The sequence below is a fragment of the Apostichopus japonicus genome, chromosome 17 (assembly GCF_037975245.1).
Source record: "Apostichopus japonicus isolate 1M-3 chromosome 17, ASM3797524v1, whole genome shotgun sequence".
NCBI lineage: Eukaryota > Metazoa > Echinodermata > Holothuroidea > Aspidochirotida > Stichopodidae > Apostichopus > Apostichopus japonicus.
In genome coordinates this window covers 9977423-9994908 of record NC_092577.1, presented here as the reverse complement: position 1 = coordinate 9994908, position 17486 = coordinate 9977423, and the positions used below count along the sequence as shown (strand labels likewise).

Genomic DNA, 17486 nt, shown 5'->3' with positions numbered 1-17486 from the left:
AACGCTCTTTTTCAGTTCTAGAATGGGTAACCTCTAATTGTGTCTGCCTCTTGAGATTACCGGTTCAATCGCTTTTTTATTTAAAGAAAGATTTTATAATAATTTTTCGCCACAGTTTAATCTGAAGACTGACTGTCTGCCCGCGGTGTGTTGTATTGCTGTAGTATTAGGTGGGCCCGCAGTGTGTTGTATTGCTGTAGTGTTAGAAGGGCCTGCGGTATTAGTTACAATAGTCAGTAGATGTGCCTTATAGGGGCACTAGCTGTTTTTAGAACAGGCATCTATTTATGGTATTTGATGCCCCTTGGCCGGTTCATGTCTTCGGTGCATTATTGACAAAGTCTGAAATTACTTTGTAAACTGCTTGCGAGGGGAGGGTTTCTACCATGTTTGGTAGGCAATACAGTTACACATGCAATTGTAGTGACCTGCAATTGTATGTGGGTTCTGCCATCTAGGGGGCATGATTTGAAGGCACTGGTTTGTGTGGTAATGCCCCTCACAGGTTGGTTATCTTCTGTTTTTTTCTTCCAGTATTAGCATGTGTTGATTGCATTGTAAACTGCCTGGGCACTCTCCTGTATGTAGCTATAATAGTAATATCGAGTATGTGGTGACGGTGGTAGTGCTTGTTTTGTCATTGATGGTCCATATACAGGGTGTAGTGATGTTAATGATCCATTCTGAACAGGAATGAGATAACAAAGTCCCTTTGCAGACAGGTAAGTGATTACAATGCCCACCCCCAACACCCCCCCCCCCTCGGTGGAAAGTTCTGTTATTCAAATGTTCCATTCTGGACTGGTATGGGATACCGATACTGTAATTCTAGACTGGTATGGGATACAGATACTCTAATTCTAGACTGGTATGGGATACCGATACTGTAATTCTAGACCGGTATGGGATACCGATACTCTACTTCTAGACTGGTATGGGATACAGATACTCTAATTCTAGACTGGTATGGGATACAGATACTCTAATTCTAGACTGGTATGGGATACAGATACTCTAATTCTAGACTGGTATGGGATACCGATACTCTAATTCTAGACCGGTATGGAATACCGATACTCTAATTCTGGACTGGTATGGGTCACCATGCTCCCTGTAGATAAGTTTACTGAGTGGTTGTAAATTAGGAATATCACAACAGGCATTTAGGTATGTTTTATTCCATTCCCCTCCCACCCAGTCCCACCCCTCCTTTCTGTACAGGTCCTTGTCTTACCTTAAAGTAGCCTTCATTGGCTGATGCATCTGTGTGATAAATAATAATATATTACATATTGGATTAGAATCAGTCCAGATGGAATTATAAGTGCAGCACAGCCAGTGTTTGTCTCATTGTGGAATGTTTGAAATTTGATTTGAATGTCAATATTCTATCCAAAAACTGTGACTAATTAAGTATTCAAGGACTTGACCATCCTTGATATTCAAATGAAAAAACCTATGTACACAGAAATAACCAAACTGGTTGTGTGTGTAGTTTATACCCTGGATGTCTCTGGCACCCCAACCCACCCCACCTCACCCCACCCCACTATCCATCCCTCCCCTCCTTCACTTGCCCTTTATGTAGACCTAGCAAATGTTCTCTTCCCGATCAGAACGTTCTTTGAGCCAGCATTAACCAATTAGCAGATGTTTAGATTTTCTTTGTTGCATGTCCTTGGTATATAAATATTCATTATTTCTTAAATGAGAGCATATGAATATTCATAGCGTCCTATCCCACAATGCATTATTCTTACTTTCACTATTGCAAACATTTTCAATTAAAGACTGTTGCATAGTATGTTTGAGAACAGGAGAAGGACATCAATGTATGTATGTATTTTAGATCCTCCTGCAAGCAGGAACTTGCAAAGAAGCCATCATTGGCTTATTATTGCCACAAGCTGACCAAAGTCAGTCTCTTAGATTCATATTTAACGTCCATGATTATGAATTGTCAATTGTTGACAACTCTGTAACTGGACGACATACATTAATCTTGGAGTGACTCGAACCGGGGACCTTATGATTGAAAGGCACCGGCATTAACCACTGAGCTAACACTCCTATGATAATTGTCATAATTGAAATTTTTTATCCTTGAATATCGTCCAAATTTTATCCAGGAAGAATTTTTTTCCCCCTCAAACTAGCTCTCTTTTCGTCGCACCTGGAGTTATTGTGGACTTCAACGATCCGTTGTGAGTGAAACAATCCTTTGTGAATGATACTAACAAAAAGAGGCAGAAAATAAGTGAAAACCAAAATTGGTTGAAACTATGGAAACTGTAATTTCCCGTATCTGCTAAATCAAGGCTTTTCATCTATAAAAATGGGATCTTTGATAAATGTATATTTACACATAAAAAAAAGGATGAGAAATTGAGAAGCGACACAACAAGAAAGAAAAACAAGGGATGGAGATACGTGAGCCGTTATTTAAGGCCATGTTTGGCTACAATTTATAGCAACACTTTTGTGTCTCATCTGCTTCCTTATTTGGGGCCAAATCTGAAAAAAAGATGGATGCAAATTTGAGACTCTTCAGCATTTGAAAAAGCCATTTCAAAACTTGTTGGATTTAGACGGGTGTTTTATATTGCTTTGAAATATGTCAAATGCATTTTGGCAAATTTTAAATATATTTCTTACAAAAAGTCATCATCTCGGCATGTTAGGAGCCATATGAGGTATGCCTGGCCATGTTAAAATTCCCTTTGGAGTATAAAAAATTTCACAAGTAGGCCAAACGGAATTTGACTATTCCAAACTGTGACAGTACATTGCGACCATCTAGACTATAAAACTTCCAACTTTTAAACAAAAGTCCTCCAACCAGCATTTTGTCATCCAAATTTTTTGTTTTATTTTTGAAATCAAACGTGGTATTACCTTCGTAAAGTGGGAAAGCCTAGTCTATCTTGATATATCTAAAATGTGTGCAAGTAGCCCTTATCTCTTGTCATCAAAATTAGGTATCTTTTGTTTTAAGTCTCTTCTGATAAAAGCAACTTACAAGACGATATAGTTTAATATGTTAGATGTTGTCAGCCTCTTGAGCCAAACAGTTTTGACAAGTCAAGGAGTAGCCTTAAAACTACACAAACGAAAGGTTCCAAAACTTGTAGGTTTTAGATTAAACCTTTGCTTTTAACTTACAACTCTCTGTGTCTTTCAGCTGTGTACTCTCTAGTAGATATTCTTCCTGTCTTTTGCACTGTTTTGCACTAATTAGCATATTTTGAAATGTGTCCTTTTAACCAATTGTTGAAGGGAAACGATAGAAAATTGTTAAATACTCAGAATATATTTTTTAAATTTTATTTAGGGAAACTGTCCTGAATTAAATTTTCTGAGGTGTTGTAAGACCATGTCAGGTTATGATGATGGGGGAGGGGGAGAGGGGCCCAGGGGTCAGAACAAGGTTATGTGTGTAAAAAGGGTACCACATACACCGTGAGTTGTAATTGTTAGAAAATTATTGAAAAGGGAACCATGCCGTTTGTCAGGGTTCCTGGTATATGGGGTATGGTGCATTCCCATCCATTTATCTCTTTAGAAAGGTCAATTGAGGTGGGAGAGGGGTGATGGGGGCTTGTTGGCATTATGGTCCTCCATCCATTTTCGTAACCTTTTACCCTCAAAATCAGAAGATTCAAAGAAGTAATGTTTAAGAGACTTGCGTCTGAGGTAAACTTATATTTGACTTTTCAGTTTCTGAGATGTAAGGTAGTTGCAATTGTCACGTTTCGCTGACAGTGTTTGAAAGAGGCAACTGTCATTGTTCAAGAACTTCCATAACCATTTGATTAGACCAGTAAAATATAAACCCTTAAGAAAGGTATAAATCACTTGAATTTTTACAATTTTATTTTCAAAAGTTATTTGTCAATGTTTGAGACAGTAGTTTGCTGTCATTCATAACTTCGTTAGTGATGGTACCAATATTTTTTGCTGTGAATAACAGTTTACTGATAGAAGAAAAAACAGATAAGTTTATAGGAATGTTGTTGACGAAGAATTGTTTGGTTTAAGTCGTAGTATTACAATATATGGAACTGTTTGATGGGACATCCCCAACTAATCCTGAGGACAATAAGCTTTTTCTTGTCAGGAAAAAGTCCAAGGCAAGCAGGTTTTAGACTTTAGAACTGAATTTCTCTAATTTGCGATTCTCCATCATTACACTCATACATGACGAAAAGTAGATTTCATTCCATTTTTTACGTTCGCCATAAATAGCTTGAAAAGATAATAACTTTGAGAAAATTTGCTTTTCTCTTCCTCTCCCATGCACCATTTTCACATCTCATTTGATTTGTCAATTTTAAATGCAGTTGTTTTTTCTCTTTTAATTTTCAAGACAATTCAACATTTAATACCCAACATTTTCAGCCATCTAATGGTACCTAATTTTTCAATATTTTTGATTTTGATTTTTGATTTCTTTTCTTTTGTTTTTATTCATGCTCATGTTTTGACGAGATTGTTTTTTTTTTTCGTTCTTTTCACAGTACCATCTCATTCAATTTGATTTCTATCGACGGTTTCACGTTTTGATTTTTCGTTCAGTTTATCTCGCATATTTTTCGTTTGATTTCGTTATGATTTGTCACTAATGTATAATCTCATTTCGTTTTCATTTTCCAAAACCTTTTTTCTTTTGTTTTATGAAGCGGTTGGTAATAGCCAAAATGCAAATGCCAGCAAAGGTAAAAAGACTCCCCAGTCCCCCATGGAAACAGGCCACAAGAGGAATTCTTCAGACCCCACCCTGGTTATAACCAACCCCCCTCCTCCACCAGAGAGGGTGGAGTCCATTTCCACAGCGAGTCAGAAAGGTAAACATGGGTCGCCATCTTGTTACCCCCCTTTGGTCGTATGAGAAGCGTACAAAGTTTGATTTACCGACTCGAAAGGTCTTTATTGGCGAGAAATTTAAGACACATTTAATTTATTCGGTTTGTGATTTTTTTTTAAATATTTTTTATAAAAAGGAGTAAATATTCCTGGCAGAAAACAACATCTTATGAAATCTTCTGCTCTGAATTTTGTTTTAATGGCGTTAAACATTAGATGTCCTCAAATTGATAAAATTGGGTTATAGTCTCCTAGCTGTCATATTAAAGCAGAATTTAGGGTTACATTTTTATATTCACCAAAAAATGACAACTTAACTGCAGTTTCTGTGAGATTGTAGAATATCCTAACATTGGTGATGTCTTTTGAGAGAAACTTGTACATTATTATTATTATTATTAAAAAGTGAATTTCTCAAGTGCTTGCCAGCAATACTTTGGTAAATTAAATCACACCAATATTTCCAAATTTTCATAAAGTTTGTGACCTTCAAATCGTTTGTGTAATTAAAGCAGCTGTTTTGAGTTTTGCCATTAATTTTCCATCATTTGTCAAAAAGTTTTGGGTCAAACTCACACATATTCATGAAATTAACTTTAGTTCTAGCATCTAAATAATAAATTTTTGTTTCATGTTTAACAACTTTGTCACCCCAGACACATTATTACTTCAGTATTTGTTTGAAATTTGAAGGGAAAAAACATTACAAAAGTCAAATAAAATTCAATATCATATTTTTTTAAATTTTGAATGTTATCAAATATATAATTTCCATCAAATTGTTAAAAACATTTTTTATTGACATACAAAAGTGAAATTGGAAAATTGCTTGTTTGCGGCATTTTATCTTCAGTATTTGAAGTAAAAGTGGACCTTATTGCTCATAAATTTAATTTGAGATAGGATAGTTGGAGTATAAATGGGATTGAAATATGTGGAAAGAAAAACTCGTTATTCTGCTTTTGTGTAATTCATATTTGAATGAAATCAATCTTGTGTACGCCTTACAGATTCTAATGTCAAAGTTGTTTGACGGTTTAACGTGTGAATAGCGTTAAAGGAGCTTAACATATTCTTTAATGAGGAAAGTCAATGTTGTGTATCCCTCATAGCATGATTCCTGTAAGGTAAATAGATCTCTCTAATGCTACTTTAAAGTAGCTTATAAGATATAAAAACAAAATATAGTTTCATCTCAATATGATCAATGTTGTGTGTGCTGCTTGTAGCATGACTTCTGAAAGGTAAATATACACTCCTGAATTCTGCTTTAAAGTAGCTTACTAGATACAACGTATAGTTTTATTGAAAAAGATCAATTTGTGTACGCTTTCGTAGCATGATCCTCGAATCTGAATGAAACCCTGAAATGTTGCTTTAAAGTACAGCATGGGAGAGTAAAATTAAATACAAGAATAAGAGGAGAAATTATTAAAGGGGTATTCCAGTGGCAATAAATGTGACATTCATTGGAGATGATCAATATACCCATCTTGTCCCTAAACTTGAGATATAGTTGATCGAATGGAACCTATTTTGACAGGCTAAATCCTGGAGTAGGTCACAGTGGGTGGCCTGTGATGCCATAAAAGCAAATGTACTTCAAAATCTCTATTTTCCTGTTATAATCATCTTGCTGATTTCTCCTCGAAACTCAATAAATTTGGAATGTTCGTTATTAAAGCTGTCAAGGTTCTCTGGATTAAGAGTGTGATCAAAATGCACTTGATTTTGTAGGAAATTATTTTACTTTTGATCTGTGAATAAGTGAGCTAAATTAAATGTTACAAAGAAAAGAAAAAAAAAAACATTTTCAGTCAAAAATTGCTCTGATGACATCATTCATTCTGCTGTTGCCAGATGCAATCACAAAAATGTACCTCTAAAATTAAAAAAAAAAATTCACATCTTAGCCAAACACAAATATGCTGTGGGGACTCGGTGTTGACCCTTAAAGAGGCAGACAATTTCCCGCATGTTTTATGAAGCAAATCAACTTATCCCTTTAAGGACACCGATATCAATTCAAACTTTGTATGCTTCTGGAGATGTGCAGAGCTTTAACCTGTCTGTGACTTGTGGCATTTGTCGGCTGCTTTTGATCTTGCTTGTTAAACAAAGCATTTTGTTAAACTTTTGTTGTATTCAAGATAACATATTTTTCTCCCCTTTTATCGCGTAACCTTCCGAGGGCGTGCGTCACCTTGTTATGCTCCTCAGAGAAACCTTTTGAGGGTGTACCTCAACTCGTTATGCTCCTCAGACAAACCTTCTGAGGGTGGACCTCACCTCCTTATGCTCCTCAGACAAACCTTCAGAGGGTGTCCCCCCACCTTGCTATGCTCGTTAGTGTGTCATCCAGATGTTTGCAGAAGTTTTTCAACTTTGACTTAAGAAGTGAAAGTTATCCAGTTTTGTTATCCAGTTTTGTCGCTTCTTTGTGTTTTAATATGTTAAACAATCACTTCATTGTTCATGTTACTAAACTTCATGAAGTAACATATTTTAGGGTGAAAAGGTTTGCTTTAATTAAAGATATTTTGGTCAGACTTACAGCTTTTATTCAGTTATGACTTCTATTAGGGAATTTTACCCACACACCCCTCCTCCCCCTCCTCCTCTCTTATAATGTTTAATAGGAACAAGTCAGAAACAGTGCATAGGTCTCTTTTACCTTCTAAACTCTGTCAGGTAATAGCATTAAAATGCGTGTACTTGTTATAGATTTCAGGGGAAGGCAGGTGGGAGGTTTCAGGGTAGTGTTGAAGCATGTAGGAGGATAAAGCATTAAAAACACATGTATGCTTGCCTCTGGTTGTGGGGGACAGAGATAGGGGGAGGGGAAGGCGATGATAGGGTTGAAGGTATTAAAGAAAGGTGTGTGAAGACATTTTGTGGGGAAAAGTGCTTTACATTAAAAAATATAGGATAAATATATAGGCAGGCTTTCGTACAGGGTTTTCACTTGCAAAACATGGACCCCTTCAGTATTTGAATGTTTTACGAGAGAGAGGCATCAGAAGGTGGGACTGGTGGTAATAAAAAAAAAAGGTCAGCAGTTTGTTTGTACAGGTTTGACGGCAATGTTATCTTGTCTAGGTTTTGTAGGCTGTGATGGCAAACTTAATGAACCCTACTACAATCTTCCCATCTGTCATTTCAGATTCTGTCGTGTCATTTCAGTTTAGTTTACCTACTAACTGTGATACCACCTCCTAATTCTGTGTTCTTTACTAATACATTTTATACAAACAACATACCAAACATTTTATATCCATTATTTAACTCATTTTATTAAATTTCACACAAGTTTTTCAAGCATTTGAAAGTTTCTAGTACTGACAGAACATATTTCATAAAGTCATTTTCTATTTTACAGTCGATTATGAAAAGGAGACGTCCGTGACATGATGTTTCAAGACACCCCCCCCCCATCCTCTCTGTTTATTTTTCCCTAATTTCCGGTTTCAAATGGTGTATTGAGGTCAGAGGTTCGTCTCCTCCGTGAACATTGAATCAACAATCAAGATTTATCGTTTTAACTTTTTTCGATGTGAACTTAAAAAGTCATAAGTTCTTGGCCAATTTTTAAAAAATTTCAGATCAAAACTATGCTCACTGAAGTTAATATACTCAGATATGTTCAATCGGATCATATACGTACTCTCTATTGATGTTGCATTTTTTTTACTCGTTGTAAAGTGTGGTCATTGGTAAATGGGACCTCAAAACCTGCCAAGTTATTTTAATATTAATCCAACTAGTACATTTTACGGTGTATGGTCCTTCTGCCAGCCAAAGGAACACATCCTGAAAGTTTTATAAATCTTCAGTATTAGAATTTGCATAAAAGGCAAAAATACAAATAATGGACACAAAACAAAAACAAAAAAATAAAAAATACAATTTAATGAGAACCTATTTTAGATGATGGAGGAACTGTGGGATGCCAAATGTGTAATAAATATCCCACATTTACTGATGTAAAAAAAAAAAACCATTTCATTTAAAAGATTTAACATGAACTACTATTTCTCCGACTTCTCCTATCTACACCTCTCTCTCTCCCTCTTTCCCATCCCCCCTCCACTGCATGTTCTGGTTGTTCCTCTAATAAACTTTCCCATGTCAGCCCCCTTGCCAACCCCCCCCCCCCTGAACACCTTCTGAACCACTTACCCTTCCTGCAATGTTTTGTATCAACCTCTCTGCTATCGTTACGAAATTTGTGCCCTATTTGTGCATTTTGAAAAAGTGAAATAAAAAAAACATATTTTTGCTTGGTGTTGTATTGATTGGCATTGTCTGTGCATCTTCGTGTTGATTCGGTATTCATGTTAATTTTTGCCAGTGCTTGATTTAGTGTGTGTTGAGGGAAAGCTTTCTTCTCCCCCCTCCCCCCCCCCCCGTTTTTTATCTCTCTCTCTTCTCTTTTATACATAAATTTGTTTTTATTTACAAATCTGTCTTGCGCTTTATAAGTTTGAAATATTTCTATGAGTTTTCCTCATGTAAATGCTTTTCTGGATCAAAATATGCTGATATGCATAATACATATAAAAACCCTTTAGCAGTACATACGATATATGAATCACTACATGATACTGGAAAACCAATATCGCTATGGTGATCCAGATCATATCAGGGCCCATTGAAAAGATAGATGACTAAAATTGTAATAAATCTGATCATTATTTTTATACAGTACAGATTTAGTTTAGTACATGCGTTTACATTGTGATTTGTTTCATGGCATCCGATCCGTGGTTTGCGATTCTGATCTACTATGCATATGTATGAGCCATAAATCAAACTCATTGAATATGTATGAGCTATGAATAAACATCAGGTGATGGGTACATCTTTTACGCTATATTAGCACAAACTCACGCCACATCTTAAATGCACTGAAAACATTTCACCAAATACCACTTAGCTGCAACTTTAGATGTGGTGGTGGAATTTATCTTCAATCTTATGTATTTTAATTATTACAAGGTTTGATCAATTTTTACTATTCATTTTATATTGCCAAGTTGGGGGTGGGGTGGGGGCGGGGGGAGCCTGTCAGCTTAATACAGAGATCATTTTGTCCAATTAGTGATAACAAGGTTGAGTATGCATCTGTAAGACATATTGTGATTGGCTCATTCAAATGATGCTGCTGTACATAATTGTTCTAGTTTGCTATTAATTTGATGGGAAGTCCATGTAAGTAGGACATTAAACGGAAGGTGACAGGAAAACTAATGTTGGTGTCTTGTCATATAACAAATTAAAATAAATAAAAATTAAATAATTATATACTAATAAATTAAATTTTAGACCTGAAATGGTGTTTTCTACGGCAGCTTTAGGCTATAAAGTATGTCTATAATAAGGTCTACGCACAGGGTTAAAGCAAAACTACAACTGTTAATTTTTGGTGTTTAGTTGAAAAGTGGGGAGGGGGTGTGCACCCCCAACATCTCTCCCTTGATGTGTGCCTGTATATGAGCTATGAGTTAACTGTGAACGTAACATTACGATGAGGTCGTAGTTATTAATTGTACTATTAAAGATATGCGCATACTTAATGAATATTCATAGCATTATCATACATAGAACGTATAGTAAATTGTTCACGCACGGCGAAACCCAAAATGAAAAAGTAAGTGGACTGTCAATGAAACACATTCGAGGTAATTAACACAGGATTATGCAAATTTTTCTCTTGGAATTAATCAGGCCCTCTGTTAGAAACGTGGAAGGTGTAGTAATATGGGTACAATAAAACCTCTATAATGAGTGACTGCTGCGTTACAGATGTAATAGATAGATAGTATTTAAACCACTGTTAGTTTGACTATGTGATCACATGTGCAATCTTTTGAAATCACTCCACAGTGAAGAGCACCCCTAAGACGGTGGCTGCCCCGATGACCCCTCCCCCCATACCGAGGTCCAGCAGTCAGGTGGAGGCCATGAAACAGATGCTATCGTAAGTTTTGCTCTGTTCGAAATTTAGGGCTACTTGTCTAACGTATTATCTTCTCTCTTGTTTTATCAAATTGGAAGTCTTCAAGTCTTCAAAAATGATATTGGCTCCTTTCATATTTTTTCTTTCTTATTTGCAAGGGGGAGTTGCGGGGTGGTAGGGGGCAGTTGGGGAGTGGTAGGGAAGCTCTGCAGTGAGAAAGGTGTAGTCCCCACTCCTCTCCCCCCCCCCCCTCGCCAATAAATAACAAAGCAGGTTCTGGAATTTCTGGCTTGATTTGAAATTTGAAGATGTCAATCAAATTCCTTGCTTCTCCTGCCTTACGCTAATGATTCCCGATCAAAATTCCTGTTGGGACTCGGGATATCTGAAATGGAAACTTTTAATTCCAAGGGATCATATGATGACATGTAACTCATGTTTTAAATAAAGCTTGGTAACTTTCAGAGATGAGTTGGGATTGTGATACCCTGTTGTTTGTGTCCCTCCCACTCTCCTCCCCCACCCCCCACCCTCCCATGCTCAAAGATGCAAGTCATTTTGGTAGATAACACTTACACTAATTTAAATTATATTCTTGCAGCTGCTGCATGCCCACCTCTCTCTGGCCTTCCCCAATTCACATACAACCCACCCCTTCCCCTCCCCCCACCCTCTACTTAGTTTAACATCTTGATTATAGGCCTGCCAAATATATCATAGGTCTTTCCAAATGTTCTGAGATAGTTTAGACTTTAATCGTACAACGAATGAAACCCTCAAATGTCTAATAACAATGTACGTTTTTGTCCGACCAGCTTTGCAGTTCAGAAAACCTTAAGAGGAATTTTTTTGTCGTTGAAACAGCCACTCAGATGTTAGTTATGTGAGGTGCAGTGTAGGTTTAGAAATATCATAAATTATATCGTAAAATATATAATAATTGAAAAAAAATATTTAAGAAATAAAATAAAATAAAAACATTAAAAATAAATCAAAATTATCATAATTTATAAAAATCAATCATTTTTGTTTGTTTTGTTAATGTTTGTTAGCATGGATAGATACAGCTCACTGTTGGTTATCCACATTCCTGTTTCATTTTTCATACGCAGCGTTATTTACTTCCCTGTAGAGCATATCGCTAAGATTCAAGATGCTTCTTATGCAATAGTCACCATCACATGTTTCTGATGCTTGTCACTTTTGTTCATTGTTCTAGTTCTTCCTTCAGTGCTGTTATAAGTTATAATATTTCACTTAATTCAGCAATTTTCTACACAAAAATGTTTTTTTTTTTTTTCTCAATTTTCTTACTTCCTGCCTCTGGTGCTGTTATAAGTTATAGTATATCACTTAAATCAGCAATTTTCCAAAACGAAAAAAAAAAGCTTGTAATATTTCACTCTATAGGTAAAAAAGCATTACAAGAATTAGCTTTAGCGGAGATCATGTGACTCGCGATCATGGTTTGGTATTGTCAGCAGGAGATGTGTATTAGAAATAAATGGGGGAAGGAAAAAAAATATTTCTGAAAAATCAAAATAAGAACTGAAAAGATGGGTCTTTAAGTTGTCGATTCAAATGAATTTACAGAAGGTGCAAGTTTTTTTGGATATTTTGTTATGTACAATGGCAAGGAAATCCAGAGACCTGGAGCTGCAGATGTTAATGCCCCCCATCCTCACCTCCATCCTCACCCCCATCCTCACCCCCCATCCTCATCCCCACCCTCAAATGTGTAAAGAGAGGGTATGGAGCCACAGGCAGACGTTTTGCAAATTCTTTTCAAATATATCACTTTATTTCATTTCAATATATCTGCCGGTTATATTTGTTTTTTTATTTTTTGGGGGTATTTCCAAATCTGCTGGACCCCCCCCCCCCTTATCATTTGTAGATTTATCTCTAATTAAGGCAAATGGAATTATTTATTGCTCTCTTTTCCAGGAAGAGGAACAGGCACAGTTTGTATAGGTAAAGGAAAACATCGGTGGGGTTCCTTTTGGTTGCATCATCAGTACTAACATTCTAGCCTTTCTCCTTGCTTTTTTTCCTTTTTCTGTTGCGTAGAAATTACATGTTACAGGCCCGTAACTACGGGGCGTTGATAGGGTTGGGGTTCGTGGGAGGGGTGGGGGGGGCAGGGATACAGCCCAAACTCTGAAGATCTGTGAGACCAAAAATTGTACTTGAACTTGTTGGTAACCTTAGATCGGTATTGAAACAACTCTGAGAAAGTGATTCTTATTATCTTGTAAAAAATGATTTCTTTTTGATGTGATTTTCATATTTTTTATCTGCTGTTGATGAATATTGATGATCTTGGTATTAATATCCCATCCCACTTCAACCCCCACTCATCTCTCCCTTATATGTGAAAGTTAGTTACGGGTCTATGGTCATTTCTTTCTGTGTAAAAGTAAGTTGGCCTGACATTTCGATCCTAGCAGGATCTTCTTCAGAGGCTAAAAAAAATATTTAAATATTTTTTTTTTTTTAAATAATTTTTTTTTTTTTTTTTAATAATTTTTTTTTTTTTTTTTAATAATTTTTTTTTTTTTTTTTAAATAATTTTTTTAGCCTCTGAAGAAGATCCTACTAGGATCGAAACGTCAGGCCAACTTAATTTGACATATTCTCTTACACAGGCTCTTTAGTGGATAAGCAGTTTGCTAACAGTTTGTTTTATTTTATTTCATTTCTTTCTGTTGGCTCTATTTTCTGCTTCCTTGTTTTTTTCTCTCTTGGGCGAACGCAAAAGATGATGATGATGACGATGGTGGTGACTTGTAAACATGATAAATAAAAACATACAAATAAACTTGATATGTTGATATACCTAATGAGTACAAGGACTTATTTGTTGGCATAGTAGTCTAAAGGTCATTTCAGGTCAAGGATGTATCAAACTCCGGAAAGCTTGTAAAGGTGATAACTCTAGACAAAAAAAGCTGCGATTACATACGTTTCAACTCAATCCACATTTCTGTGTATAAACAATACTCATGTTTTTATGTGGAGGTCAAAGATCGTTACAGGTCACGCTTGGATGAGTTTCATACATGGCATGTAGATCCACCTTTAACATTGAGTGCCAGAATGCCTTCATAGTGTTTTGGAGGTCAAATGTGATTTGAGGTCACACAAGGTCAAAAATGTAAACTATTAAAAATCCTGAAAAAGTAAAACATGAATGAATGACATTCATACTTAGTGCATAGATGAACCTAATAGTCGATACTAGTGAGGACTAGAAGAAGTTTGTTGTAGCTAAAAATGTCAAAGGTCATTTGAAAATAATCTAATGAAAATAAAGTCAACAATGGGTTAAAATTTGAAGAATCTTGGTTTGCAGGTTTAAGTTTCAATGTTCTCATGTAAAATATTGAGCGTGTCGGCTTTCAGGTTTTGATTTGATCTTTTCGGTTGTTAACGTTTTTCCAATGCGTCTTTGATCAAGTAGACGAATTATCCATATCATCAACCTGGTTAGTTGCTTTCTACTTTGGGTTTTGCTTTTTTATGATTTCTATCGATATTCCTGGCGACCGATGTTTGTAATCCATCAGAAAAAAAGTCAGATTATAATTGACATATTTTTTTTAATCTAATTTTTCTTACAAACTAATTGTATGGCAAAAATGATCTAATTACTAAATCTTTTTTTCAATATTTGTGTGTATATGTATATATATATATATATATATATATATATATACATATATATATATACATATATTATGTATTATATTATATTTATACATATATACATATATATATATATATATATATATATATATATATAATGTATTATATTATATATATACAAATATATGTATATATATTGTTATATTACATATATATATACAAATATTTGTATATGTATATATAGTTATATATATATATATCTATATATAGATATTTATTGATATATTAAAGTATTTTACTGAATCTTTTCATCCATTTATTAACGAGAAATATTTTTACCATTGTTAGAGTCATCTGGGTAGTTCAATCATCCTGCTACCGTGCATGAAACAAAAACTTAATTTTAATTAAATTAATTTTTAATTAGCTACAGTTAAAGAAAATTAATCAATGAAGAAAGTAAGGAAAATATCTCATTATAAGCAACATTAATAACTTTCTTCAAAACGCAAACATTTCTGATATGAGAAAAAGTGGGAAGTACTGGCATTTTGAATTGTGCATGCATCTACAGTCTTATTTGAAATTTTGAGAGCGACCAACCTCTCAGAAGCTCCAGTCATTCTTTGAGAATGCCTATATATATTTTCATGAAAAACAAGACGACAAATATATCTGGGAGTGTTAGTAGTGAGTTGTTCATGAGGCCAGAAGGGAAGAGAGATAAAAAAGGGAGCATTGCAAAGTAAATCAGTTTCCCCCCTCCACCCCCCCCCCCTTGTGATACATGAAAGGAGTGGGGGTTGATGGTGGCTTTGTAAATTTGATCGTCAACAAGCACATGCCGTACCCCTTTTAGCTCCTGTTGACAAAGGGCAGGGTGAATTATTGCAGATGTTCCACTTCCCCCCTCCATTATGGGGGCACCCTTTTCTCCCTCATCTTAAACCTTCATGGATGTAGTTTTAATACTTGCCTGATCTTCCCCTCCCCCAGCCCTCCCCCCCCCATCCTTTTACAAGTGTCTCCTGCATTAAGTGCATTCATTACTAACATGGATTTGTTTCCATGATCATGATATCCTACCGCCCCACATCCACTCTCCCTCCACCCCCCCTGCCCCCCCCCCTAATCCTGTGACATCCTCAGGTCTCGAACCAGCAAGCACAGTTGCTCAACACTAACACATAGATCATGTGCATGTGTTTTTTGTTTTTATTACAATTTTTCTCGCCAATTGCCTAATTTTTTTTTTAACCTTAGGCCATATGCTTGTTACATAAATCATCATTTTACTTGTTAAGTTTAAAAGATATGGCTCTCAGGGGCCCAGATAAACCAAGTAAACTTTTTCTGTTTGTTTTGTGGATCAACCAGTCAGATCCATGCATTTCTTTCTGACAATTATTTTTAGGACATTAGTTTTAGCCCAAAGAAATGTTTAATGATCAAAAGTGGTCATGTTTAATCAAGTTGTTTTGGGGGTTGTTTTTTTCAAGTGTCTATCACTAATTAGTTGCAAAATGTCACTAATTAGTTGTAAATGTCACTAATTAGTTGCAAATGTCACTAATTAGTTGCAAATGTCACTAATTAGTTGCAAATGCGGTTTCCACACCTTGCTCTGTATGGAGTCATCGTGGTACCATCTTCGCTGGGTCATGTTCTTAATGATACAATTTACATGGATGCCGTTTCGCTTACGTAGACAACACCGAACAGTGTGTCGAAAATGTTAAACATGGTTGCATCCTAGTCAGTCAGAATTCAAATTTCTGCTCTTTATTTCCCCCAGGACTTTAGCCAAGCTACATCAAATATGTCGGGGTACTTTTCGAGGTTATGAGGGATGTGAAACTAACTAAACCATACATGAACAGACATTGTATGGAAAACAAAATCCAGATTTATATATTTAATATAAGAGTCATATGCCATTGGCATTTATACACCATATAAGCTCTCTCCCTTTAATATGAGCATCTTTCCAGCATTTGAGCTTATTACTAACTAACCCTTGTGAAAGCTCTCCTAGCAACTAACAAGCATTATCTATCTTCAAAATGTTTGGTCTTACATCCTGCTGCCCTCTATAATACCAGCTCATATCTTGGCTTGCCCACCTATTTTTAACCCTCGCCCACCCCCCCCCCTACCAGCATTTACCCTCTACCCCTCATCATATCCAAACAACCCTCTCTGCCATCCACAAACCAAGTAGGAGAGATTCTATATGATGAATGTCTTTATTCTTCTTAAATAATTTTCCCTCTCACCTTTATGAATGGGAGAGCAGCTTTTGGAGTAGAACTCTGGTGAAATTTCTATAAATAGTGGATAAAACGAAAAATCCTTCAGCTATGCAGGTTTATTTTTGCAATAAAGCCGGACTAATGGTGTTTTGTTTGTTTTTTGTCTTAGAACTTATAAAAAAAATTAATGAAACAAGGGAGCAAGGTATTTGGTTTGGTAATTTGTATTTTAGTGAGATTTCTTTTTGTGGAAGGAACAGCTTACTCATGCAGAATGGTCCAACGTAGACCATGAGGAATATGCGGTCGTTATACTATTGTGTTAATCCACATATGGCATTATTGATGGCATAAATTTAATGGGGGGGGCATGGTGTGATATGGTTTGGGGAAACCAGGCCAACAACTGTATTTTTCCAAATCTCATCGTTCCAGTTGTAACGTTTGAGAGAAGGTCGTCTACATACCACAATTAAACATCGCAAAAATACTTCTTCGGGATTTTACAGAATTTTGTTGAAACAGATCATTACAATTATTTAATAGGTTATTTTAATCTGTCAATTGAGTTGAGAATTTCACCCAAAGCCATAAATGTTACTGCAATATGACATCAAATGTGCAGACCACAAGATTTTCTCTTTGTCACTCTAACTGGTTTATACAGTAATGCACTAATTTTACGATTTCTATTTGTGCTGATCATGATCATGATTGTCCAATTTTTGGCATAAAAAAACTGACTTGTGAAATCATCGTTTTCA

General features: G+C 35.7%; 1 protein-coding gene across 13 annotated transcripts in view; it reads left to right on the top strand.

Annotated features, from left to right (window-relative positions):
- LOC139985251 (arf-GAP with SH3 domain, ANK repeat and PH domain-containing protein 2-like) overlaps positions 1-17486 on the top strand; it is a 136304-nt gene that overhangs the window by 109624 nt on the left and 9194 nt on the right. For 5 of the 13 annotated variants that reach the window (XM_071999535.1, XM_071999530.1, XM_071999532.1 and 2 more), the window contains 3 exons: positions 4680-4844; positions 10750-10843; positions 12770-12796. In XM_071999535.1, the coding sequence (XP_071855636.1) occupies positions 4680-4844; positions 10750-10843; positions 12770-12796 (286 nt within the window). The remainder of the gene's footprint in view (positions 1-4679; positions 4845-10749; positions 10844-12769; positions 12797-17486) is intronic. The other 8 variants (XM_071954499.1, XM_071954500.1, XM_071954497.1 and 5 more) reach the window with 3 other exon arrangements.